Source organism: Lynx canadensis, chromosome F2 (genome assembly GCF_007474595.2).
Source record: "Lynx canadensis isolate LIC74 chromosome F2, mLynCan4.pri.v2, whole genome shotgun sequence".
NCBI classification, from domain to species: Eukaryota; Metazoa; Chordata; class Mammalia; order Carnivora; family Felidae; genus Lynx; species Lynx canadensis.
Window position 1 is genome coordinate 4,471,678 of NC_044320.2, and position 27,130 is coordinate 4,498,807.

The 27,130-nt window shown below is 55.1% G+C and overlaps 1 protein-coding gene across 1 annotated transcript in view; it reads left to right on the forward strand.

Annotated features, from left to right (window-relative positions):
• The window catches only part of COL22A1 (collagen type XXII alpha 1 chain), a 232,479-nt gene that overhangs the window by 37,865 nt on the left and 167,484 nt on the right, over positions 1–27,130 (forward strand). The window contains exons 4-6 of the mRNA XM_030304529.1: positions 11,134–11,208; positions 19,624–19,735; positions 24,000–24,123. Of these exons, the coding sequence (XP_030160389.1) occupies positions 11,134–11,208; positions 19,624–19,735; positions 24,000–24,123 (311 nt within the window). The remainder of the gene's footprint in view (positions 1–11,133; positions 11,209–19,623; positions 19,736–23,999; positions 24,124–27,130) is intronic.

A 27,130-nucleotide genomic window follows, 5' to 3' on the forward strand; every position in this document is an offset into this window, starting at 1 on the left:
GCCTGGCCCAGAGGGGAGCTGCCTGGCACACAGTAGGTGCTGCCTGGCCCAGAGGCGAGCCGCCTGGCACACAGTAGGTGCTGCCTGGCTCAGGGGGAGCCGCCTGGCACGCAGTAGGTGCTGCCTGGCCCAGAGGGGAGCCGCCTGGCACACAGTAGGTGCTGCCTGGCCCAGGGGGAGCCGCCTGGCACACAGTAGGTGCTGCCTGGCCCAGAGGGGTGCCGCCTGGCACACAGTAGGTGCTGCCTGGCCCAGAGGGGAGCCACCTGGCACACAGTAGGTGCTGCCTGGCCCAGAGGGGAGCCACCTGGCACACAGCAGGTGCTCTCTGTTGCCCAAATGCCCTTGAGGAAGTCACATGAGCTGTCTGGCTCAGTCACTCATCTGAAACATAGGAATGAGAAACCCATCCGATCGTTTTGCTACAGCATTTTATCCATCAGTTCTGGAAGTCTTGATTAAGCGCTTCCCGGGAGCTGGAAACTGGCTGCAGGTGATGGGGGTGTGGGGCTTCATGTGACAGGCACAGCCCTGTTCACACAGAGCTTCTATCTCAGGGGGAAAAAAACAACACATTAAAACGTTAGCATGTAAAAAATATGAGGGAAACCACAATGAGAGAGCACCTCACACTTGTCAGAAGGGCTGTTGAAAAGATTCGAAATAACACGTGCTGGTGAGGAGGAGGAGAAAGGGAACCTTTGTGAGCTGTTGGTGGGAATGTGAACTGGTGCAGACACTTGGAAAACAGTGTTCCTCAGAACATTACAAATAGAACTACCCTATGATCCGCCAATCCCAGCTCTGGAAATGTATCCAAAGGAAGTGAAATTGCCTCCTGGAAAGGATACCTGCACCCTCGTGTTCCTTGCACCATTATGTACAGAAGCCAAGACGTGGAGACGACGTAACTGTCCGCGTCCACGTGTGGATGGAGGGGTAAAAGGTGGTAGTGTAGACGTACAATGGAGTATAAGAAACTGAGGAAATCCTACCTTTGCAACAACGTGGATGGGCCTTGAGGGCATTATGCTGAAGGAAATTGGCATAGATGGGCATATGGGGCGGTGTTCCCCAAGAAGAGGGTTTAGGGGCGGGAGTGGGTGGGTGGAGGGATTGGCTGGAAACGAGGAAGTGTGGGTAGAGAGTTGAACGGTGAGCCCAGCACATAGTAATGGTCTCGTGAGAAGCCAGAGGCCGGAGGGACTGGGCAGCTGGTTCGTGGTCAGCTACGCGGAGAAGGAACGGCAGCCCCTGAAGCCCCGTCAGCTTCGTTCTCCAGGTGTGGGGCGGCAGGTGCAGCAGAGCCCGGGCTGTGGGCGGGGGAGAACCACAGCTGTGGAGGAGCACAGAGGCAGGTGACCCCTCCACATGCCACCCCAGGCTGGCCCCTCCGGCTGCAGACCCCTAGGGGCGGTGGCAGTCTGTGATGGGACGTGCAGCCCCAGCGGGTGTCCTGGACGGAAGGAGGGCATGTGGGCGGGGTCCCCACTGTGTCTCCGGCCTCAGCTCATCTCTAGTTACAGCTCTGCCTTGGCCAGCTGCATTAGTCCAGGGGGAGGTGGAAAGGCCGCCCAGCGGTTCCTCCTGGACATCTGGCTGTGATTTCCCACCAGCCTCACCAAAGCTCTCCCCCCGCCGCAGGAATGAAGCCAGTGGCCATTCCCAAAACCCATCTCCACCAGTGCTTGGGGGAGAGGCCAGAAGCAAATGAGCAGCTGGGCCGGCCAGGTCCCCTTCTGCCCCCAGGACCCAGTGAATGGGTCCCGGCCTTGCCGTCTGCTCCCATAAGGCGTTCGGTGCCTGGCAAGGTAGAGGACTGAACCAGGATACCCTGCTCTTCCCTGGGGATTGCCTGGGTCACATGCTCTGACTGTGGGGACATGACCCTGAGCCTGGACTCAGATGGGTCTGATCCCAGGCCACATGCTAATGGAGGGAATGTGGCTGTAACTAGAGAAAAAGAAGTCGCACCTTATCTTGTTTGCCCGTCTCTGCTGAGAACCACAGAATGTCCCTGTGGGGAGGCATTTGGGGCTCATTCCGCCTGCCCTGTGCCTTCCCGGGACCGCATGGGGAGGTGCTGTGTCCCAGCCACGGAGTGACTTAGGGTCAACTCTGCTGCCAGAACCCGGGCCTTCTTCACGCCCTGTCTCTTACCTCCTCCCCTTTCCTACGGGGACTCTTGTCTCCTCTCCTTGGGGCAGAGTGAAATATCTTGTGAGAACCCCCCTGGATTTATGTGATACGTTTGCATCTTTCTGCTCCTTTGTTTTTATGTTTCCGTCTGCTCGGAATCCCTGGAGGGAAGGAGGAGGCTCTGTTTCCTTACCTGTGGTCTGTACAGCAGCCTGTCATGTAGGATGTGCACCTTGTAAGGCAGCCCTTGGGGTGCCCCTCCTCCTCGGGTCTCACGGGAGCCCAGAGTTGTGGGTGGCTGTCAGCAGACTGGGCATGGGTGACGGTCCTCCCAGAACCAGGTCGCACGGTGAGAATGGGCAGGAGGGAAAGGCAGATCGCCGCTTGGTGGAGACGGTGGTGGGCTGAATGCTGAGCTGGCTGCTTCCTGTACTTGCTCACAAATCCCCCTGGGGACCCTGAAGGGTGGGCGTCCAGAGCGTGGACCCATTTCTGGAATCGAGAAAACTAGCCTCAGAGGCTGTAAAGACAGAGGGTGCCGTGCACTAAGGCAGCCGCTCACTCCCTGCAAAGGAGCCAACAGTACAGAGACAGCCACGAGGAAGCGTAAGGAGGTGTTCGCTCGGGTGGGACGGACAAAATTGCCCCCAGGCAGCGAATTTGGGTCAGAGGTTTTGCATCAAAGTCAGAAGGCAAAGCTTTGGGGAGAAAAGTTCCACGTTAGAAGCCGGATGCCGTCATCCTCAGGACCAGCTTTCCCGTGGAACACACTTCCCGGCTGCTGGTGTTTCCTGGGTTTGGCCTCAGAGGACCTTTGAGGGGTGGGAGGGGGGCTGTGGCCGTGCACCAGGCGTGGTGGAGGGAGGTTCGGGTGGGGTGGCACCGGGGGTCATTTGTTGGCGTCAGATCCCTCCCTGTAAGACCAGAGTCCTGGACCGTAGGGGCATCCTGTAGGCCCTTTCCTGATCCTCAGTTCTGGCTGCTGGCGTTGTGCTGTGAGAATACTGGTTCTAGAAGTCTCTCCATTTCCCCTGGCAGCCCAGCTCAGCCGCTGACCTTTCCTGCCTTGTGCGTCTTCCCCTGCCAGACTTTGGGGTGCGCTGGGCAGATTGCATGGGGTGTGCATTTCAACCAGGCCCAAGTCTGCCTCCTGTCTCTGCCACTCACCGCAAGGTGACTTAGACAGACCGGGGAGCCTCTGTGAGTGAGCCCCAGTGCCAGCTGCAAACTGGGAGAGGCCAACCCACCGGAAGGCTGTGGAGAGACTTAAGTGAGATCTGCTGGATGGTGGGCTTCAGGGGGGCACGGACTTTTGCCCTTTCTGTTCCCTGTGGCCTCCCTGGCATCCAGGCAGTGATCATGTCCCTGCCGTGGTGGACACTCGGGAATCATTGATTCATGTCCTGCTCTACTCCCTAATGGTTAACGTCCCAGGAGAACACGAGTGTCTGAGTGAGCCCCTGCCCACCGCTGGCCACAGACCCCACATTGCTGATCCCTGCCCCCACCTGTCCTGTGAGCATCTCACGGATTCTGCTCATTTAAGGGCTTCTCGAGGGTCCCCAGAGCCCTTGTTGGACAGACAGATCACTTGAGCCACGATGGTCCGCAGCCTGCCGTGGCCCAAAGATGGGGGTAGTGGGGGTCAGACAGACCTGGATTTGGATTTTGCATCCCTGATGCTGAGCTCTGTGACCTGGGGACGAGTCGCTGAGTCTTCTGAGCTCACAGTGGGTCACTCTCCTGCTGCTTCGACCTGCTTTCCTCCAGCTCACCCTTCAAGTCTCAGTGGAGGCGTCCCCGACCCTCCAACCAGCTTGGGGCCCGCTGTGTTCATCCTGGCCTCGCCTTACAGCTTCCCACTGGCTCTCATCACCTGCTGGAGATGTCAGTGCCTTATTTGGCCAATTTCCATCTTGTCCACTGGCCAGCGCCTCCCTAGGACAGCACATTTGTCATTGGGCCCATTATACCCTGGAGCAGCTCCGTGCCAGGTACATAGTAGGCATTCATTAAACGTGGGATGAAGGAAAGAAAGTTTGCACTTAGGTTTGGTACCTCTCAGATGCCAGCTGAGCCTGCTGGGCCAAAGTGGCCAGGACCCATGTGGCACCTGGGTGCTGGCCGAGGGCTCTGATGCCCTTCCGAGTTCCCATGGCACCGCATCTCCTGCCCCCAACTAGAGGAGGTCCTCGGGGCCTGTGCTGACACCTGCTGGTGTCCAGCCCACGGGCACCCCCGAGGGAAGGGAGTTCCCAGGAAACCAGGGACCTCTGAAATCCCACCCTTCTTGGGCAGCCACACTCTTATGCTAACTACATCACCTACTACCTGGACTCAGTCGCCCACTCTTAACTCCCCGGCACACATCTCTTCATTGGCCTGAATTGCAAGCCCTGCCTTGGGTCCCCAGGCTTTCCTGAGCTGGCGTCTTCCTACCTTCCTGTCTCCACGAACCACTCAGCGCAGGGCTTGGTCCCCCTCCCCACCCCAGGGCAAGCCAAGCCCCTTCCTCCTCAGGGCTCTGTGCCCCTTGCTGCTGCCTGCTGCCTGTTTGCTCTTGCTGTGGCTGGCTTGTGCCCTTCTTAGCTCTCAACCCAGATGTCACCCAGCCCAGAGGACTTCCCAGACCAGCGTATCCAACGTGCACCCTGGCCCCCACGGCCAGCGCCCGGACATATCCCCTACATATTTCCTCCACAGCACGGAGCATAGCTGATGGCCCGCTGGCTTCTCTGTCTCTGTTGGCCTTCTGCTTCCTCCACTAGGCACGTGACCACGAGAGGCCAGGGCACGTGTTTGCACTCCTCACGCTGGGAGGTATGTGCCAGGCCCTTGGCAAAAATGTATTGGCTGAATGAATCAATGAATGAATGAATGAACGAGCACTCATTAGGTGCCAGGCACCATGCCAAGAAGTTCCCACTCACTATCCCATTTAAGCTGCAGGATTATCTCTGGTGGGGAGACGCCCCCCACACTTACATCCCTATTTCCAGATCTGGGAGCACGCACGAGGGGCAGCTGACGTCAGAGAGGCGAGGTCTGCAGACTCCAGGCCACGTTCCCCATCAGCCGTGGAGAGCACGGTCTCCCTCTGGCCCTGTTTCAGCCTCACCTTACCGCAGAGAGCGAGCACGGGCTGGGGCTGGGAGAGCGGAGGCGGCCTGGTGCGAGGCCCTCTGGTGTTCTCCCGTTCTCCCGGCCGAGGCTGGCAGGTCAGCTGGTGCAGGCCCAGCAGGCCTCCAGGCCTCCCAGGCTCACTTCTGCAAACGGTGCTTACAGCCACCAGCCCTCCTGCCTCCCCTCCCCCGGAGCCTCCTGCTGGCCAGCAACAGTGTCCCAGGGCCCGGCTGAGACCCGCTTTCAAAAAATAATAGTAATTGGACGCCTGGGTGGCTTAGTTGGTTGAGTGTCTGCCTTTGGCTCAGGTCATGATCTCACAGTTTGTGAGTTCGAGCCCCACCTTGGGCTCTGCGCTGTGCGTGCCGAGTGTATGCTTCAGACCCTCTGCCCCTCCCCCTCACTCTCTGTCCCTCCCCGCTCATGCTCTCTCTCTCAAAAATAAACAAACCTTAAAAAGATCAAAATAATAGTAACAAAAACCTGAAAAGACTGCACTAGTAAATCACATTCAAATCTTTAAAGCAAATTTGAAAATACAAAGATACAAAGAGGAGACAAAGAATCACTCCCAAGTTCTGCCTCCCGGAGGTAACCACGGCCTAAATATCCTGTGCCCTTCCTGACGCCCCAATATGTGTGTCTGTGGGAGCCAGCGAGAGGGTGCTGGCGTCACACCAAGTTGAACCCTCTTTCTGCAAACGAGCTGCCTGATTGAAATGGGTCGTCTCGGCTGTCCTAGCCTCAGTTCTCTCATCTGCAAGATGGGCTTGATGAGCAGCACTGATTGGTGCCAGACAGGACGCCTCAGTCAGCAGCCAACGCAAAACCCCGCCTGCGGGAGCTGTGATCCCAGCTTACGTGCTCATGACTCCCGCAGGACCCACTCCCTCCACTCCTGCAGCCTGTCTGGATGATGGAAACGCTGGGGATTTGCGGGGCGTCAGCTGCACAGGACTGGAGAGTAGGAGCTCACAGGCTGCAGCGTCTGAGTAGCTTCTGTGAGAGAGAAGGGGCCCCTGTTTGGGGTTGGTAGCCATCTTGCTGTCTGTCCACTCTGGGGTCCCCAGTACCCAGCTCGGAGCCTGCTGTAAATGGTCACAAGCGAACAGGTGCGCGGGCAGAATTTAGCCAGCACCTGGATCCTATAGGTGCAGGGTAAGGAGGCCCGTCTACAACAAGTCAGGGCCCTTCGTGAGTGGAAGGTGCTGCCTCCAGAGGTAGCAGCCGGCCGTCTGTCTGTGCAGGCTTTGGAGACGGACGAACTTGGGTCCCCGTCAGCTGGGTGACTTAAGCAGGTGACTTTCGGAAAGACTGTGTGGTGCGTGGTCGGGAGCCAGATGCTGGATTCATCGAGCCGCCTGTATTGTTAGGGGGCTCTGCGGCCTTGGACCATCCATTTACTAACTTCCTTAGGCCTTTCTTTCCCCATCTGTAGATACTAGCACTTGCCCCTTGAAGCTGAAGGAGAAGTGGATTCACTGTGTTAATGTGTTCAACGTGCTCAGGACGGTGTCTGGTGCCCAGCAGCCTCTACACGTGACCGTCTGCTGATCACGGAGACCCCGCTGCCCCCAGCAGAGCAGAAACAGTCTGCACGCCCAGTGCCATACTGGACGTGTGGGTCCTCCGTCCCCGGGAGCCACTGGCATTGCCGTCATAGTTGTTACTCACGTTGTCCCGGGCCCTGGAGCCTGGTGCAGTGTCGGCTGGCTCTCTAGAGTGAGGGTGACTTCCTGGCTGGCCTCGGAGCAGCGAGGGAGCTGTTCTGTGTGCCTGCTGGTACCTGATTCACCTCCTCCCTCCTCTGCCTCTCCCCCGCCCTCTCGGAATGCCAGCACCTCGTCTGGGGCTGGCTGGACTCCGTAGTGGTCACTGCGAAGTGCTGGGTGAGTTGAAGGCTTCCTGTCTGTTGCTCACCGAGACCTCTGCTCCCTCTTCTGTGGTCCTGCTGATTTGCCTTGACTGCAGCCACCGTCTCTTCTCCTAGATTCTAGACGTAGATTGACCTTATTTCACATCCGGGTTCTCCTCTCATCCTGGGGAGTTCCTTAACCTTTTAGCCTCTGTTTTTAAATCTGTGTAATGGGGGGAAAAATCTATCCCCTAGAGTGGTCGTTGGGGGTAAAATCTCCAGCTGGGAGATTGGCATACAGTAGGCAGTCAATAGTTGCCGGCACTCTCTTTTCCCAGACGAAGACACTCTTGGCTGAGAGCCTGGGGATGGCATGGCTGTGTGTTCTGTAGACGGAAGTGTGGGCGTGTCAGCGCAAAGCAGAAGGGCATGCTGTGCGAGCACACTTTCCCTTTCTGCCATGTGGTAAACTGAGGACAGCTGATGTGTTTTTCCACAGAAACTACAGTGAATTCCTGGTTTTTTCCCTCTGGAAGAGCAGCTCTGGTCAATCAGCAGCTGGCCTCTCTTGAAAGCTTCTGGGGGAAATAGAAGTGGTTCTGTGGGCAGAGAGATCTTTTTCCTCTCCAGAAGTCTAGAATATTCTACCTACCCAAAGACCAAGGAAGAATGACCATAAATCAGCTCCCAGGGAGAAGGTCTTTGTGAGCAGTCATATTCTTGCTCTTTCAAAAAGGAAAATTGACCAAGTAACCAAGAACTAAGTACACATGTTGGACCCTGAGGACTTACCCCATCCTTAATTCCAGAATGGCTTCTCAGGTTGATACTGAATGATTTCCGGGTACACCCATATTTACTGGGATAGTGAAGATAATCCAGTCTGTCTGTGGCTCCTTTACCAGGAAAGTAATGTACCCGTTCTTACCACCCTCTTGAGTTGTCCTTGGGCATCTGGAAAGAGAGGCAGCTTCCAAATCCTGGAGCCTGGCAAATCTTTGCCACTCCCAAAAAAGGGAATGTGTGCAGGTTTGGGATGCACTCAACTACAAAAAAAACCAACAAAACAAACCGCTCCTGTGGCTCAAATGGAAGTGTGTTTTTCTTACCCTCTTCACCCAGCCTTGGGTTGCTGCTTGTTGGAAGTCCCTGTCTCCTCAGTTGTCCTTGGAAGTCCTGCAGACATTATGTCCCGGCATCTAAGGAGGAGGGAGAGTCACCTTGCCAAGTGCATCTCCCTGTCTGTCCCGTTTCATCAGGAAAAGCAAAGGCTTTTTGAGAGACCACCCCTCTGCCAACCACAGCAAACTTCGGTTACTTATTTTCTCGTCCAGACCTGGGTCACGTGTGTGTCCCTAGCAGCAAGGGAAGCTAAAAAGGTGGAGGACAGAATAACCTCTGTTGGCTAAGACCGGCCACCAGCCAGCCACAGCTCTTCTCCTTGGGCTGAAAAGTGCCGTTTGGAGTGAAAGGGGTATTCTTTTAGGGAACAGGTAGCACGGGTGACAGGGTCTGTCAGCCTCCATGGCAGGAGCCCGGATCTGGGACATTTCTCACTTCTCTGCAGCGTCACGATGGAGCCCGTGCCTGGAAGGCCATCCAGCAGTGACTTCTCGGCTTAGCTGTCACTGGTCATTTCCAGCCATCACGAACTCGGGCAGCTCTGACACTTTGTGTCACTCTGTCCCCAGTCACCACAGTCAGCCCATGAGTGCCCTGAGGGCAGGGATGGCAACTTGTCTTTTATCCCATTTGTGGGTCCCTAGAACTAGCTCTGTGCCCGGAACATTTCGGGACCTCAGATATTTTAGTTGAAGTAAATGAGTTGATGTGGAAATAAATAGATCATTATGCAAAGTGTGGAAATATCTTGGCCAAACAGATACAGTTATAGGCTGAGAGGGACTTTGGATGCTGACCCTGTGTTCCTGCCAAGCAGGTGAACCCAGAGGCCCCAGCATCCCTGCAAAGCCTGGCTGGAGGGGGTAATTTGGGAACCATTTGTCCTGACGTACTAAGTCGGCTATAAATTGCCCCTTGATCCTCTTGAATGTATAAGCGTTAGAGATGGCCCCAAAAGGGGATTGGCAGGTGGTTTGGGGAACGAGTCCTTAAAGCGGTTTGGGCAAAAGTTCTAATGTCTTTGAAAAGAGCCTCCGTCTTACCTGTGCTCATGGTCCTTGGACTGTCCTTGCACATCTGGGTTTGGGAATCAGGTCACAACCTCGGGATATTTTCAGAGACAAGGCTCAGTGGCCCTGCCTGCCCTGAGCTCCAGCCATCAGTCTCCAGAGATTTGCTCATAATCAAGGATAGAACCTTCTGAGTCAGTGCATTTGCAGTGACGCATGACCCACAGCCCGTCTCACTGGCAGCCTTCCAAGCAACTGATGGTCACCCCACAGCTGCCGCCGTCCTGGGTGGAGCCGTCTAAATATTGCACGGGGCCTGGATCCTCTCTTGTATTTGGTCCTAGACAGACAGCTTGGTGCTGTTTCCAAAATAACCCCTTCCATGTGGCTCGTCGGACCTCGCGGTGCCTTGTAAGATAAACATGAAAAATACCTCCACCCAAATCGGGGACGATTTCGTGCTTTCCCCTGGCTACTGATGGTAAAAGGGGCCCCAGACCGGCCCTGCGCTGAAGCACGTGTGCCCTGAATAGGAAAAGAGGTCATTGCACACAGAACAGATGGGGGAACGTCTAATGAGGGGAGGTTAGAATAGTGACATGGAGAGGGCAGGGTCTAGGCGAAGGAAAGCAAGATTCCTCAGGTGCTGAATTTGACGGTCACCCTCCCTCATGCCAGTCCTGTGACGAGCTTGAGGTGGCCCAGCCCTCCAGGCAGCCCCTGCTCAGTGCGTGATTTATAAGGTCTCCCCGTCAGAAACACTTGCACAGAGACAGAAGTTAAGGGACTTACCCAACACACTGTGCCAGTTGGTCAGGAGCCTGGCACTTGAATCAAGGACTTTAAAATTCTAAGTTGGGGGGCACCTGGGTGGCTCAGTCGGTTGAGCGTCCGACTTCGGCTCAGGTCACAATCTCGCGGTTCATTGGTTCGAGCCCCGCGTCGGGCTCTGTGCTGACAGCTCGGAGCCAGGAGCCTGCTTCCGATTCTGTGTCTCCCTCTCTTTCTGCCTCTCCCCCTCTCATGCTCTGTCTCTGTCTCAAAAAAAAAAAATAAACATTAAAAAAATTTTTTTAAACTCTAAGTTGGTGCTCTTTCTGAGATTTTTAGGGCAACTGAGTTTCTGTCTCTTCCAGTTTTTTTAAGTGAAGAATCATGAAAACCTTAATATGAGACATTAACGTAATATGCTATAATGAAGTTTTGCTTTTATTTTCTTCTGTAAGACTTACTCTATTGCCTTCGGACAGTTGAGCAGTTTTCTTCTGTTGGAATGGGACCTGAGGCTCCTCGGGGTAGCATCAGGCGACACCTTGCTGGTGGGCCCCCAGCGCACGTTTCCTGCTCTATGGGCACCGCTAACTTGGACTCTGTATGTGTGTGTTCAAGCCTTTATAAATGTTCCCTCTGCTGGTGCTGCTCTCGGGCTTTTGTCTGTCTGGCTAGGTCTTAACTGTTCCGTTAAGGAAGCCTCGAGAACCACCGTTTCCAGAAGAGCTTTCCTGACCTCCCCAAGCCTGGTGAGGTGTCAGACCTGTGTCCCAGATCCCCCAGCAACCACGCCCGTCCTGTCACTTATTACACTGTGTTGATCATGTTACTTTTGGTGTCTGACTCCCTCTAATGGGGGACTGAGTTCCTTGAGGGTAGGGACCCTCCTTGTTTGCGATTCACCCCCAGTACAGGGCACGATATTTACAGAATAGGTGCTCCACAAGCACACGCGGGCGTGAACCTGTCAGCCATGTGCGCTGCCCCCGCGTGTGCCCCGGGCACTGGCCATCCTCCATGCCGGGAGCTGGGGGCTCCAGGTGCTGTCACCTTCCCCAGAGACTGTGGGTGGCATTTGCTCATCCAGCTCTTGTCTTCTCTTGCTTTTCTCAGACGTGCTGTGCCCCAGCGTCCGTGTGCAAGGAGACCGATTTAAGCACACCAATGGCGACAGCAAGGAAATCACAGGTAAGAGAGAGACCGCTGGCTCGCCGTGCCGCCCTGAGCTGGCCCTGAGCGCGGTCCTCCTTGACGCAGGGCTGGCCTCGCCAACCTCTCCGCTGAAGCTTAATGGAAGGAATCACACAAGCTGGGCAGGCGTCAGCCCCCTCCTGCGGGCCGTCCAGCCGTGAGCAGCCGTCCCGTTTCCATCTGGGAGTCGGTGGTGACCCTACGGGAGCCCCTAAATAATGCATCAGAACGAAAGAGTTGGGGGGCGAGTAAGTGAATGATGGGCCAGGCGAGCGAAGGAATGGAGGGATCAGTGCATTCGGAGTGAGAGAGAGAGCCAGAGTTTTTAAATCCATGAGGGGGTGATAGGAGATAGTGTGCCCCCGGCAGCAGAAATCCCCCTGCAGCGCCCCTTCCCAGGCTGTCCCCGCCTGACGGGGTGCACAGGGGACGTGGCAACGGCTGAGTGGGCTTCCCACCCTCCTGAGAGCCACAAGCGTGGGAGTGGGGTGTGCTCCTCCCTGTGGCCCACATCCGGCAAAGCACTCTCTGAGTGACGATCTCAGGGGAGTTTCCTCCACATCCAGGCCGCCAGCCCCGCCAGGTGCAAGGGGGCCAGGCACCCCCTCCTTGTGTGGCTCCGGAGCTGGTCTGCATCCTCCGCTGGGGGCTGGGAGGGGTCAGAACCAGGCGCTTCACAGGAGCTGTCCCAGCGACACTCTCCTGGGACGCTGCTGAGTCAGGGTGCCCCGTCCACCAGAGATGCTAGCATCTGCGTGTTCGTGCTCGAGGGACGTTTCTAGAATAGAAGACGGCCCTGCCTGCTCGCACAGCAGGTGAAATGTGTCCCAGAGTGACTCGGCCCTCAGGCAGTGTCTTGGGGGAAGAAACAGCCCGGCTTTAGTGCCCCTCATTCCAAGGTCCATGTTTGACCCAATTCCTGGCGGTTCCCAGCGGGTTCCAGCTGCAGTCACCTGCCGGGGTGGCCCGCTTAGTGCCACACGCTTCCCCCACTCCTCTTTCTCCCTGTCCCCGGTCCCCACTCCCCCATCAAGCGCCTCTGGAAGGAAGACGGCTTTAGTCTCCCGGTGCCTGGTGCCCGGGGTGCCGCTGGTGTTCAGTGAGCAGCCGTCCCTCCCAGGGCCCTCTGTCAACCCAGGAGATGACGATGGCTCTCCTCCTCTTTGCTTTCATAACCCCATTCCCTTGCAAGGAATATATCCATAGCTGCCTTGCTCTGCCCAGGTTGGCACGAAGCTTCTGGGCAGTTTGACATCAGTGTTCCCGCTCGCTGCCTTGGCAATCCCCATCCGTGCACTGAAGTCCGTGTTGAAGGCAGATTCCTACCTGCTGCATTCTCTGTGTTTGACTTTGTGAGCAGGGAATCCCTCCCAGCAGGATCTGGCCGAAATCATTCACGATCTGGGGTGTGTGTGTGTGTGTGTGTCCCTAGAAGGGAACAGATGTGACAAGAGGGACGTTAATAACAGTAATGGTGAAAATCGAGCTCACTGAGCTTCTACAGTGTGTCAAGCACTTTGCACATGTGCTCTCGTTCAACCCTCGTGATACACAAGAGAGGCACTGTTTTGTGTTTTGTAGTTGGGGAAACTGAGGTACAGGTGCGTTCAGGCAGGCAGACCATGGGAAGGAAGGAAAGGAGAGAGGAAGGAAGAAGTCACAGATGAATTAGCGAATCTGCCTGTGTCACTGCAAGTCAGATGGGCTTGCCTGCCGTCCTGTTTCGTTCTGTGGAAAAGAGCCCAACCGTGTTTTCTGCTGATGCTTTTTTAAAAAATTCTTAATGCATATTTATTATTTTTGAGAGAGAAAGAGAGAGAGTGTGAGCAGGGGATGGGCAGAGAGAGAGAGAGAGGGAGACCCAGAATCCAAAGCAGGCTCCAGGCTCCGAGCTGTCAGCACAGAGCCCGATGTGGGGCTTGAACCCACAAACCGTGAGATCATGTCCTGAGTCGAAGTCGGATGCTTAACCGACTGAGCCACCCAGGCGCCCCAAGAATAATTGATTCTTGCTGGGAAGAGTCACTGTGTGTGTGTGTGTGTGTGTGTGTGTGTGTGTGTCCGGGGCACAAATTCTTCAGCCTCTGGTACATGAGGAGCATATCCTGCTGACTGTTTGGTGACTGGAGAGAAGCGGGCACTCTGTTCGGAATCCGCAGCCTCTGTCTGCAGCCGTTGGAACCTTCCTGAAATCTCCCCTCCCCCTCTGCGGGCTCCGAGGCTCCCAGGAGGTGAATCGTAGCCCAGGCAGGCACCCGTCACACGCGGCACCCATGCCCTGTGGGTGCAGTGCTGTGCACACGGAGATCCGACTGGGTCTGTCCGGAAGCCCCGCCATGTGGAAGCTGGATGGGGTTATGGAGAGAGGAGTCTCAGACATGCCAGTTAAATACAGTTGGGTAATTGGAATCGTTTGCCCTTTGGGAAAAAATGGGGTTCCGAAAAGCCTCAGTTCCAGACACCCCCTCAGATGACTCTGGCAGGTTTTAGGGCTTACCAGGCCAAAACAGCCAGGAAGGGGAGAGGGCAGGCAAGGCGGTTGGCGGTTTTGGTCTTAGGCTGGTCCTGCTGCTCCCAGACCCCTGGCATCTCTGAGGCCCAGTTTCCCTGCCCGCATAACCTTACGTCCCACATAGTGTCTCTGAGGGTCCCTCTCGGCGCTCATAACTGAATGTTCTGAGAGTTTCATGACTGCGGGTGGAATACAACTTTCCCGGGAGATTGGCTGTTTGCTGCTTAAGAACATGCTAGGTTCGGAGCATCTCTGAAATGTGGCCATGGGCATTCTGGATTCTTCTCTCTTCCCACCTGAGCTCCTGCACCCGGATCCTCACCGAGGCACCCCCCACTACACCTCTCAAGTGGACCCTGGCCCGAGGCCTACCCCCGCCCCTGCCCACCCTTAGCAAGTCTCATCTCCCAGGCCTCCCTTTCCTGTCTCTCCACTGCCAGAATGACCTTCAGAATAGAAACAGGGTTGTGTTTGTTTCTTGCTCTGAAGTCCTTCGTGGTTCTCCATTCCCCGCAGAAGGACACTCAGACTTTGCCACGTGGCCGACGGACCCAGCCTGGTCTTCCCCCGCCTACCCCATTCCCAGCCAGTGACCGTGGCTCCTGACATCCTGGAATAGCCAAGATTCTCGGAAGGAGCTGGGCTGACTCGGGCCCCCTGACCTTTACACATCCAGTTACCTTGGATGCCCTTTCTTCCCCCTGTGTCTGCCCACCTTTTATTTGTTCTTCAAATCCAGGCTGAGCTTTGCCTCCTCTGGGAGCCCTCCCTGACTGCTCTTCAGGGGGATAAGGGAGAGATATCCCTTGTGTTTCTGCACGAGCCCTGTAGTTCTCCCTTCTAATCATTTACCCACAGTACCGACACTGCTTACCTATGCGTCTGCTGCTCTCTAGACACTACATTTTGGGGAGGCTGGGATTTATCCTGTTCGTTATTGGGATCCGCACAGCCAACAGGGAATCCTTCCGTCTTTCCACAAAATGTGCTGCAAATAAGTAAACCTGAAGCTCCTGGCTTCCTTAGGGGCAGAAGCATGAACCGGATGAAATTGGTCACAAGCTGGTGAGAAAGCGTCCCTAGATGGGCCCTGTGCGCCTTGGCCAGACACACTAAAGACCCGGGAGTGAGCGTCGTGCCTGAGGAGTCCAGTAAAGGTCCATTGAGTGCAGACCTTAGAAGGATGGGCGGGGAGCCCGGTGGGCACTGGTGTGGAGCAGGTGCACACAGTTGAGCTGGGCCATGGCTAACGGTGTCGCTGATGCGACCTGTTTCAGCTGACCCCGTGATTTGGGGGGAGGTGGACCCCTGCAGTTCCTGCACTAAACAATTGCTTCTTTATCACGCGGTGCCTCGCATCAGAGTCCATTTACCTCGGGAACGTTTTTTCATTTTCCTTCCCAGCCTTTTCTTTATTGCAGGCAATTCCTCTTTTCTCTCGGTGCCCTTTTGCTACCACCGGGTTAATTGCTTGTTGTTCAAAGCTTCGTCGTGTTTAAGTCTTTGTTTTTATTCCTTGTTTTTATTCATCGAAACCCATAAAAGTGGAACCAGAAAGGAGAGCATATGTTTGCTTTTTCAAAACCTAGAAAAAAACATCCTCCCACGTGTAACGGCTTAAGGGAAGCCCAGCTTAAGGTGGCAGTGTCTAGGGACAGTTGACAGAGCTCTAGGGGAGCAGGCCCACTCTGCTGTTCTCACTGTTGAGGGGAAGTCTCTGGGCACGTGTCACCCAGATTGCCAGCACGCTGTCTGAACACAGGCCGCTGCTCCGTGGGAGCCTCCAGGGGCCAGACGCCTGCCGAGTGGTGGCCGTCCGCCCCACCCGGATGAGGCAGAGAGCTGTGAGGGGCTTAGTACCTGCACCCCCGTTGTGGAGCCGCAGAGTCTAAGGGCAGGGATGGGGTCCGATGTGTCTGACTGAGATGCTCTCCCTCTCCCACTTTCCTTCCCTTAACTGGGGGCAGCTTCTCTTGAGCAACAACCTGACCCCTCCAACCCCATCACCTCCCTGCAGGGACCGCCCCAGGCAGGCAGGACAATCAGAGAGTTTCACAAATGAGAGAGCCCTCACGGACCCACCGGCGCCGCCGGGCCTCTGGGCGTGCCAGGTACAGGCACCTGCTGAGCACGGCCCTGCCTGCAGGAATGTGCGAGATCCTCGAGGTGGCGGCCTGCGGGGCGGGCCGTTATCCCCACCTTGGTGGCAGCGGAGACACAAGGACGCAGACTGTGCGCGTGGCCAGTGCTGCACCAGCTTTCGGACCCAGGACGGACTGTCCCCAAAACCTCCTCTGCTTGTTCTGCCTTGCTGGGGCCCAGACGGGCTCTATGCTCTTTACCATTTGGTGTCTGGTCCATGGAACCTGCAGGGCCTTCTTGGCCAGTCACCCCGTCCCCAGGCGGGCCCCCAGCCGCTCCCGCTGCCCGGGGCTTCCCAGCCTCTGGGGCACGTCCGGGTACAGGGCCCCAGCACGTGCGGCAGACGTTTGCGTCTTCAGAGGGCCTTGCACAGGGGTGGTCAGTTCTGCCAGCTGCTCCCAGCTGGGCCCCCCGGGCCCTCTGCGGTGCAGAGCCCAGAGCAGCAGGGACCCGATGCCTTCTGTCCCCAGGCAATTCTGGAACAGCAGTGCCCAGCCCCTGCTAAGGAGGCCGTGGCCGGGCCCGCGGAAGTGCAGGGCGGGGGGTGAGAGAAGGGGGCTTCTCTCCATATTCATTCAGCAGGTGTCTCCCAACATCTGCTGCCCTGACCTGCCCCCTGCGGGAGAGGGGCTGCTCCCCGCCACATGCCTGGTCCTCTACGACCAGGTGGCGGTCGTGGGGCTCCAGGAAAAGTGGCAGAGCTCTCCCCAGGCTGTGAGGCTCCTGGGGATTTCACAGAGGACGTGAGTCAAAAGGTTCCCTTCCTGGTCCCCAGCAAGGGCTGCTGACACTGACCGAGCAACTCCCAAGCGGCAGCTTCCCTGGGGGCACTCTGTCGGCTCACCTCACCGAAATGCCACGACAGCCTTGCGAGGGATTACTCACTCCACTTTCCCAGTTAAGGAAACAGACTCAGACAATCTGACAACTTCTTCAAAGCCACCCAAGCGTCTTAGTCCTTTGGGCCAGGAGAACAAAAACACCACGGACTGTGTGGCATATAAGCAACAGGACTTTGTATCTTCTGGTTCTGGGAACTGGGAAATCAAGACCAAGGCACCTGCAGACGTAGCATCTGGCGAGGGCCTGCCGGCTGGTTTATACATGGCTTTCTTCTCAGTGTCCTCGGGCAGTGGAAGGCAAGGGAGGTCTTAGGGTCTCCTTTATAAGAGCAGTGATACCACCCATGGGGCTCCCCACCCTTGTGGCCTCATCATCCCCCAGGTCCCCCACCTTCTAAACCCATCACGTTGGGGGTCAGGCTTCAACACAGGAGCTTTGGGGGGACACATTCAGTCCATAGCACTCAGCTGGAAGTCTGCGAGGGGGCAGGGTGCGCCCTGGGCTGTGTGAGGCACTCTGAATGCCTGAGGCGCGTTGTTCCTGGGCTTCACTCCCTGCTTTGACTTGGAGCCCCACCTTACCGGCGGCCTCATCCTTGCTGAACTGAGGGGTTCTTTAGTGCTGAAAAACCGGATCTCTGAATTCTCTGGCAGGCAAATGATGCGGTATGATCGGGAGACGGCTCTTTCCGGTCATGGCGAGAATTGGGAAAAGATGATATATAGTAATCAGTGCTGAGAACACAAAAGAAGATCAAATTCCCCCCAGATCTCCCATTTGATCTATGAAAGAACTGATTCCAGGGAGGGGTAAGTGACTCAGCCCCACCCCTGAGCGTTTATTCAGAGCTTACTATGGGATAGGAGAGTGATTACCTTCTCATTCAGAGTGAAGAGTCCGTTTATGGCACCTGACATTTAGTGAGCACCTACTATGCACCAGGCATATGCTGACCTACTTCCTCCTTTATTTTTTTAAATGTTTATTTATTTTTGAGACAGAGACAGAGACAGAGTGGGAGCAGGGGAGGGGCCGAGAGAGAGGGAGACACAGAATGGGAAGCAGGCTCCAGGCTCTGAGCTGTCAGCACTGAGCCCGATGTGGGGCTCGAACTCGCAAACCGCGAGATCGTGACCTGAGCTGAAGTCAGACGCTTAACCGACTGAGCCACCCAGGCGCCCCTTTACTTTCTCCTTTAAAACTCAGTGTGGCCTCCCGCGGTATCACTGCTTGTCATTAGAGCCGGAATGTGTTGTCCACGGGCTCTCTGCCAGACGATGGCTGCTGCACCTGCCCACACCCACTGACTGCATTTCTTGTCCTCATTTGGCAGATGAGGAAATTGAGGCCCAGAGAGGTTGAATAACGTGTCTGAGACTGAGCAGGTAGAAGAAATATGGGAGTAGGGGTTTGAGCCCAAATATTCCCTGTTCTAGAGCCTTCACTGCCCCACACTGCTACTATCCCAACTGTGCAGAGACACAGAAGGTAATGAGCTCAGAAAGGTTAGGATGCATGCTCTAGGTCACACAGCTCTAAGTGGGGCTCAGCCCGCAAGTATTTGACCTTCCAGGTGCTGGGTGCTGTCTCTTTATAGTCTGTCCAGGGTAAAGGGCACGTGCCAGCCTAGAGTTAGCTGGAAGTCCAGCGTCATGAGTTTGTGCTGTGGGCCAGGCTATCATGGGAAAATAATCGATACAGAAACTACTCTGTGGGCCCCTGTATGGTGGATGCCCTATGAAGAGCTTTGTATCTTATCATTCAAGCTTCGGTACAATCCTATGAGGTACATTCTAAAACAACCCCGGTTTTATAGATGATGAGACTGGTGCTCAGAGATGTTAGGCAACCTGCCTAAGGTCACACAGCAAGGACCCTGTGGTCAGGAACACAGTCTAGACCGGCCCAAGTCTGCCACTCTAACTCTCATTCGGTGCTAAACCTTTCCTGTCCCTGCTGTTTCTTACACCAGGCTTGGAGCAGCAGGATTTAGTGGTACAAGATGGGTATATCATCACCGTACAAGCCCTGTGACCCCACCTCGTGGCAGCACCTTAGAAGGTTGGAGATCCCCCACAGTCGTCCTAAAGTCTTGTGGCTCAGGTGTCGCCCGGACCCAGGGTCGTGTTGGCCCTGGAGATGCAGACACGAGTGCTCCCACGCGTGCCCTCCATTGGCTTCCCTGAACCTGCGTGAGCTTTCCCGTTGCCCGAGGAACAGAGTTTGAGCCAGTAGGCCACGTTGTCACCTTGGTGTGGGCACTGTGCTCAGGCTCCTCTGAGAACCCGCTGTCCTGGCCTGTGGGACTCGAGTCGGGACAGTCGTGTAGGGGACGTGGTAAGGACGTGCTGCTGGTGGCGGGTCCATCGTGAGCGGTTCTCGTGGCCGCCCTACGGCCGTGGGTGTCATTGCCCTCCCTTGACGACCAAGTGGCCGGTGCTGTTCAAGTGGCCGATGTCCACATGGCACGTGCCCGAGCTGATCACCCCCTCGCGTCCCCAGCTCCCCCAGCGCTCAGGTCATGACTTTTCCTTTACGTACATCGCCAGGGCACACGAGGTCCTCTCTCAGAGCCAAAACAGAACAGAACAAAACAAAGTGTTTTTTGCAAAGTGTTCCTGGGGGAGCTTCCTAACACCTGCCCTAGCCGGGCAGCCAGGACACCTCCCATTTCTTTGGAAAACTCGGGTCTGCAGTTTCTCCCGCATGTTCCCCGCAACTGGAAATGGAAGCCGCATGTCTCCTTACTTTGTTGTTGATGTTTTCTCCTGAATTGTATTGAGCAGTTCCCTCCGCTGACATCCCACGCCCGCTCCCCTCGGGCAGGGTGGGCAGCTCCCTTTGCAGAGCGGTGTTCCCCTCCCTGGTCTCCCGGGCTCCTCCCCTCCACTCACCCCCACTCTGCTCCTTGACAGGTTTTGACCTGATGGATTTGTTCCGTGTGAAGGAGATCCTGGGGAAGAGAGACAACGGAGCGCAGAGTTCCTATGTCCGGATGGGATCCTTCCCTGTGGTGCAGAGGACAGAGTGAGTGCTCACCTCTCCTTCGGGACTTGCCCTGGACGCCGGCAAAGCGTGGGAAGGGGGCCAGGCAGCAGTGGTTGCACACTGAGCACTGAGAGGGGCTTGAAACTACTCAGCGCCCTGGGGAGGTCGCCTGGGGAGGTCGGAGACAAAGCGACCCAGCCACTGCCCTGGGAGTGCAACCTGTTTCTTAGCAGATCTGTCACCGTTGTCTTTATCGGTTCCTGGGTCCTTCTGTACCCTTCTCTCCATACGGGTTTGGCGTTAATCATTCATGCACGCATGTGTGTTTCTGTCAGTTCGTTAAACAACAAACATTTATGGCCGTAGGTAACGTGGGGCCCCCTCTGGACCAGCCACTGTGGTACGTGTCAGGCACAGCACCGCCCAGCCCCACGTAGTCGGTTTGGCCACTGGCACCCCGGTTTCAATGTTTACTGGGTGCCTGGCCTCACACAAGTTATTGGACGCCCCAGTGCCTCAACTGTGTCCTGTTTTCACCAGATGTGAGTGTTTCTGCCCCGCAGAATTGTTGAGAGGATTATAGCACACATTTGTCCGGGGGCTGACACCTGTTGGGTCTCTGGCCAAGGGCTGATGATGATACCAAAGCCAGCGTTCCATTCTGCCCACTTTGAGGCAGACAGATCTTCTGAAAACAGAAGTGGTATTTCATCATGACTCTCCTTCTCCTTCCAGCAATTAAAGTTCCTTAATTGCTCCCAAGTGTCCCAAGGGCAAGAAAGGTCCTGTGTGTGATGTGGCCCATTCCTACTTTTTTGGCCTCAGCCTTATCCCCTGGCTCCTTGTCTGGCCCCTCTTTCTCTGTTCGGGGAGCTTCTAGGCACCTTCTACCCACCACAGGGCCTTTGTTCATGCTCTTCCTCCTATCTGAGACTTCCTGTTCGTCCTTCAGACCAGTGCTGAACCATGATGCTCTCAAAGATGCCTTTCCTCACCTCCGAAACTACCTCAGGCCTCCCCCTATCTTGTCTCATTACAACCTGCATTCCTGCATAAAACAAAGTGGCCAAGTTGCAGCTAATTACTTAATGGTGTAATTACTCATGTAGACTGTCTTCTCTGCTCAGCAAGAAGCCTGAGGAGGGAGCTAAGTCTGGTCTCTGCTGCAGAGCCGGCATTAGAATGAGCTCTTTCTGGAGGAGGGGATCATTCAGTATCTGTGGAATGGATGGATGGATGCATCAGTCCATCCCTAGTTAGTGAAAATGCCCCGTTAGGTCTGATCCCAGCAAACGTGAGCTGGGAACACCAGGCCACAGAGCTGGATTTGGATGTGTGCGTTTTCTTTTGTTTTTTTAATGTTAATTTATTTTTGAGAGAGACACAGTGCGAGTCTCCAATGAGACCCTTGGAGCTAACAGAATCATGGCTGCAGGTGCCGATCTGTGCAGCGTTTCTGGAGCGGTGGATCTGGGCTCCAATTACACTGAGTCCTTCTGAGAGAGGATTTCTATATGGTACCAAGTTGCTTTTTTTTCTTGCTAAGTTTATTTTTGAGAGAGAGACAGCATGAGCATGGGAGGGGCAGAGAGAAAGAGAGAGAGAGAGAACCCCAAGCAGGCCCCGCACTGTCCACACAGAGCCAGATCTGGGGCTTGAACTCATGAAATAATGAGATCAAGACCTGAGCAGAAACCGGGATTGGAAACTTAACCAACAGAGCTGCCCAGATGTCCCCCAAGTTTGTTTTAGTTGCAAACGTGGGAAACAAAATCAGACCCAAAGAAGCTCTGATATTTCTTTTTTTATTAATGTTTATTTTTACTTTTTTTGTTTTTGAGAGAGACAGAGACAGAATGCGAGTGGGTTAGGGGCAGAGCGAGAGGGAGATACAGAATCCGAAGCAGGCTCCGGGCTCCGAGCCGTCAGCACAGAGCCCGACGCGGGGCTCGAACTGACGAGCTGTGAGATCGTGACCTGAGCCGAAGTCGGACACTCAACCGACTGAGCCACCCAGGCGCCCCGGAAGCTCTGATATTTCAAGGGAGAATAGCATTCTTGTAATTTTTAAAGCTTTAGATTCATGCACAAATATATAGACAGGTGTAATTTTTTATTTGCAGGTGAATTGTGTGCATAACGAAAAGGGGTGTCACTTTCAGTATTAATGTTTTTCTCACATGTATAATGTTTAATGGGCAGTTTACACACCTTGTCTAATTTATTTCTCACTACGGTGGGTCAGGGGAGCAAGGCAGGTATTATTGTCATCATTTTTGCCATGTGATGACGGAGACTGTAAGTGGGATAGTCGTATGTCCACCATCCTGGGGTGCGTATGAGGCAGAAGTTGGCACAAAGTCGGGTCGTCCATCTCCATGGCGTTTGTGTTTCCCATTGTGATCTTGTTATCTTCTGTGTTACTTGTGGAAGGGATTGGTTTGGGCCACTTTTGTTTCCTTTAGATATTCTCTGTCAGTGCCCATTCCCCCCTCCTGATCATAATACCTTTTTCATAAGCTATATATGCTTGTATGGGTGCTTATGTTTATACAAATGTCCTCAGAAAAAGTCCTGGTCTCTCTCTCTTTATCTAAATATAGAGAGACAAATATAGATACAGATTTGTAGATCTGTGCTACATAGATCTGCTTATCTGCAAGGATCCATCTGTATTTATCTATGTGTATATAGATGTCAAACGTGCACAGATATGTGTTGTTTCAAAAGTATAAGAAAAAGGTGTGTTTGAAAAAAAACAGTTCCGTGGTTTGACTCATTACTGAAATCAGAAGAAAAATGAGATGAAACGCAGTGTCTATTGTGGCAGCAAAGCCCATGTCTGTGCAGTCAGGTGAGAAAGGCCCATCTTCCCCCCGTGGGGACAGTCACCATCCTCACCCCTCAGTTCTGTGGGGGCCCAACACTGAGTGACAGGCTGCTCCTAGTGCCTGCAGGTGAGCTGGGTGAAATCCCGGCTCAGAGAATGACTCTGAACAGCGGGGGCTCCCTCCCAGCTTGGATCTGAGAACCGAGAATCCCACAAGGAGACCAGTCTGTGCTCACAGACTCTGCAGCCAAATCAGGGGTCCCAGAGGGTCTGCGAGCCGGGAACCGGGAACCCAGACGCCTCCTCATTTCCCTTCCCGGCTTTCTGGCCAGACGACTTCCACCCCCTCCATTGGAGAAGTCAGTGCCCTGCAGTCTCCAGGCAGGGCCCTGCCCCTGGAGCGGGACGTGGTCCCAATGCGGCCAGGTTCTTTGGGGTGAGGGTGCCACCAGTGGATGGTTAAGGGAAGAGCTCTGGGGACAGGGCCCCCTCTCCATGCGGGTCTCTGCCCAGCCACCTACCAGCCAGATTGCGCCCTGTTAACCCTCAGCTACAACGTGATGATCAGATCACCTCCTTTGTAACTCCTGTGACGAACAGTTTTCATTCTTTTTCTTTTTTAAAAGTTTTTATTTATTCTTTTTTATTTTTCATTATTTTTTTAAGTATTCATTTATTTTGAGAGAGACAGAGAGAGAGTGAGCAGGGGAGGGGCAGAGAGAGAGAGAGAGAGAGAGAGAGAGAGAGAGAGGGAATCCCAAGCAGGCTCCACACTGTCAGCACAGAGCCCGACAAGGGGCTCAAACTCACGAACCATGAGATCATGGCCTGAGCCAAAGTCAGACACCCTACCGACTGAGCCACCCAGGCATCCCTCAACAGTTTTCATTCTGAGCGTGGAGGGCAAAGACAGGAACGGGACCCTCTGGGCAGAGCTGAGGGGAGCTGAAGTCCCCCAAGATGAGGGCCTGGCTCCCCACGCTGGGCAGGGACCTGGGGCTCTGCTCCATGGAGATGGGAGGATATCCTGGGGGTACAGGGTAGGGGACCATGCAGCATGAGACAAAGCAGCTGGGCCCTGCTGAGAAGGAGCAGGCAGGGGGAGAAGACGGGTACATTTGGCTGCATTTGACCCGAAGGGTGGGTGGGTGGCAGCTTAGCGTCTAACATTGATTTTGTCGAATGGTGATGGTCGAGTCAGGGAGGCTTACATGCACCAAGGGGGTACATTTGAAGGCCTGGGGAGACAGTGAAGGGGCCACAGCAAAGGTCTACAGAGACTCATCTTGAGGCCCCGATCGAAGGAGGCAGTAAAGACAGGTGAGAAGGTGGATGTTAGAGATGCTCGGGAGGTCATTCGGCAGGACGTACTGACCCACGGGGCACCTGCTCTCGGGAAGCGTGAGAGATCGTCCCTTGCAGCCCGCACGCTCATTGCTAAGCCCACTGTCGTCCATCTCTGTCCCCCTCCAGGGATGTGTTCACACAAGGTTTGCCTGATGAGTATGCCTTCGTCACCACCTTCCGGTTCAGGAAAACGTCTCGGAAAGAAGACTGGTACATCTGGCAGGTCATTGACCAGTACGGGATCCCACAGGTAGGAGCGGCCGTGTCTCAGGGGCCAGAAGCTTTCTGTTTCCTTCTCATGGGGATGGTGTCATCCGCCATGTTTTCTCCAGGGCCATCCATCCTGGGCCCAGGAGATCACGAGTCTGGTGTATGAAGCCCCAGAGAGACATGGCTTCTTTCCCTGAGGGCAGGTCCGTTCCTGGCACTCTGGGTGGGGGGAGGCAGGAGACCTCGTCCCTTCCTGCCCTACAGGTGCTCAGCCGAACCAGGGAGGTGGCTCTGTTAGAGCGGCACAGCTCGTGATACAGCGGAAGACGTAGCTCAGGGTCAGCTAGTCCTGGGTTCAGATCTTGTGTCTGTGCCTTTCTTGGTGTGGGCCTGAGACATGCGAGCTTAGCGTCCTGAGTCCTGTTGCTCCTCAAGGTCACGTGGAAACAGCTGCCATGGGTGGTTGGGGAAGGTGGGGTGAGCCACGTCTCTCGTGCATCTGGAACAACGCCTCTTATGTGACCATGTCGTGTTACATCGCTTCCCTTCTTACGCCATTCTGCTCTTAACCCCGAGTGCCGTTCTTGGCCATCTCAGGTGCGTTTTGGCATTCCGCCCCCTCGAAGGTAGAACGACTCACCAGCGGCACGCAGCCAAGTCAGGAAGCAGGGTCTCAAAGTCAGAGCCATTGGCACAACACGCTGGTTTGAGTTGCAGGCGACACTGAGTTTTGTGCCCTTGCCAAATCCCCAGTGCAGGGACCGTCCCCGTCTTCGTCATTTACCCTTGTCCCCTTTTGAAGACGTACTCCTCTTCAGCGGGCGGACACGGTCTGTATTTTCATTTGAGGCTGAAATGGAAACGTGCTCAACTGGACCCCAGTGGCCACACTCGTGGGCTGTGGCCAGAGGACACGCTGCTCCACACGGCGAGCTGCGGGCCGGGCCGTGTACCGTGGTGAGGGCTGGACTCCGATGCCGCACGGGCTCGTTGATGCACCCCTGCTCTCTGTAGGGGCGAGAGACCGTCCTGGGCACTTCGTATATCGAGGCTGTGGGTCTTCTTCCCAGCCTGCTGCCATCTTGCCAGGAGGGGACTGAGTATGTGCGGTTTGTCCCCTGCCTGAAGGAAAAGAGGGATTTGAACCCAGGGAGCCCAGCTCCGCGTCTGTCTCTTATCCACTGTGCCCAGCTGGCTCCTGTCTCTCTCAGTCCTGCTAAATGATGTTTCCAGAGCATCCCTGGTCAGACTGAGATGCGAAACGTTTTCGACCCTGACGGCTGAGTGCCCTGATTTCCTGAGTGTGGGAGGCTGGACGGAACAGATGAGGCTCCTCTCCAGAGGCCGGTTGTCTGGAGGGCAGGCAGCTCATGGTGTCTCTCATTCACGTCCACCTCCGGCACGTGGGTCTTCCTTCTCCAATTTCGCAGGGTCTGGTGCAGTGGGACTGGGCCCCCGCCATGCATCCTTGCGGGGCAAACCCCCGCCCCCTCGTCTGGGTTCTCTTCCCTCATGGCATTTGCAGAGCTGTGTGGGATTGCTGTCTGCCATGTCTGCGTACCCCCCTCCTCTTTCCGGAATGAGCCATGGGCTGGGACACTACAGAGACGTGCAGAGATGGCCCGCCTCGGAGGACCTCAGGCTCATCTGCAAAGAGGCACCTGGCATTTCGATTTCATTGAGCGAGCCTTCATGGAGCACGGTTCCCTGGCAGTCTGAGGGTGGCCCCTTCTCGCCCCGGGGGACATACTGGCCAGACACAGGGAAGATGGACAGAGGCCTGCCGGAAGGGATGTGTAGGCGGAATGCTGTGATTCTCTTAGTCCTGCAGACCTAGATCTTTGTATCTAGCCATCACTGCATTTAGTATTTCCAACCACACTCACGTTGGTGTTCTCCTCACTTGTCATCCACTCATTCCAGATACGATCGAGGGACAGGAAGGAGGCTGGCCCCGCACATCAGAGATGAGGCTCCAGAGGTTTTGGGAGGGGACAAGGTTCCTTGTAAGCAGTGGAGGGACTTCTGTTTGAGCCCAGGCTCTGGGAGGTGGGCAGATACAAAACAGGAAGACCGATTCGGAGACTGCTGTAGTCATTGAAGCACGGGATGATATTGACCCAGACTGCTAGTAACACTAAACTGGGTGGAAATGATCAGATCCTGGATGTATTTTGAAGCCAGATCCAGTAGGATTTGCTGATGGATCTGAGCCTTGAGGTGCCTTCCTGAGGTCCCCAGCTGGCCCTGGTAGACACAGGACTCTGGCCTGCCAGGCGCCATTCCGTGCTCTGTGTCTTCCAAAGACATTTACATCCTGAAGGGAAAGCCGTGTCCTCATGAGGCTCCCGCGGTGGTTCAGGGACCCAGGACTCAAACATGGGAAAGCACTTTCTAGAAACAGAAGACCATGTTTAATAATAGAAATATTAGGGTATGAGGATTAGAAGTGTACTAGATTGTTGGCCAGGGTTCATAGTTTTCTGTGTTTTACCAACACAGCACGCAGTGCAAAAAAACCCCCCAAATCTCCCCCCTCCACTGTCCGGAGGTCACGTGGGGCCCAGAAAGAGAAACCAGAGCACCTGGGTGGTGTTACAAGAGCTGTGGCTGATGCCCAGCAGTGCGTGGGCACCTTCCTTTAACCTGAGGGCTCTCATTCACTCATTCATTCAGTACCTTTTTTTTGGGGGGGGTGGCACTATGTGCTGAGTGTTGTCCTCACCCCTGAAGAGAGGGCAAGAGAGACAAAGTGCCTGCTTACAAGGATGGGGCAGGACAGTCAGGAAACAGGTGAGCAAGAAAAATGAACACTGACCAAGCACTCTGAGAACGAGAACAAGTGAATGGAACAAGCGGGTGGAGAGCACGTGAGCAGGCTGGAATCCAACTCTGTGTGTGTGTGTGTGTGTGTGTGTGTGTGTGTGTGTGTGTGTGTGAGAGAGAGAGAGAGAGAGAGAGAGAGAGAGAGAGAGAGAGAGTCGGAGAAGGCTTCCACTGCGTGATGCCTTTCAATTTAGTCCCTTTTTCATTATGGCTAATACTCA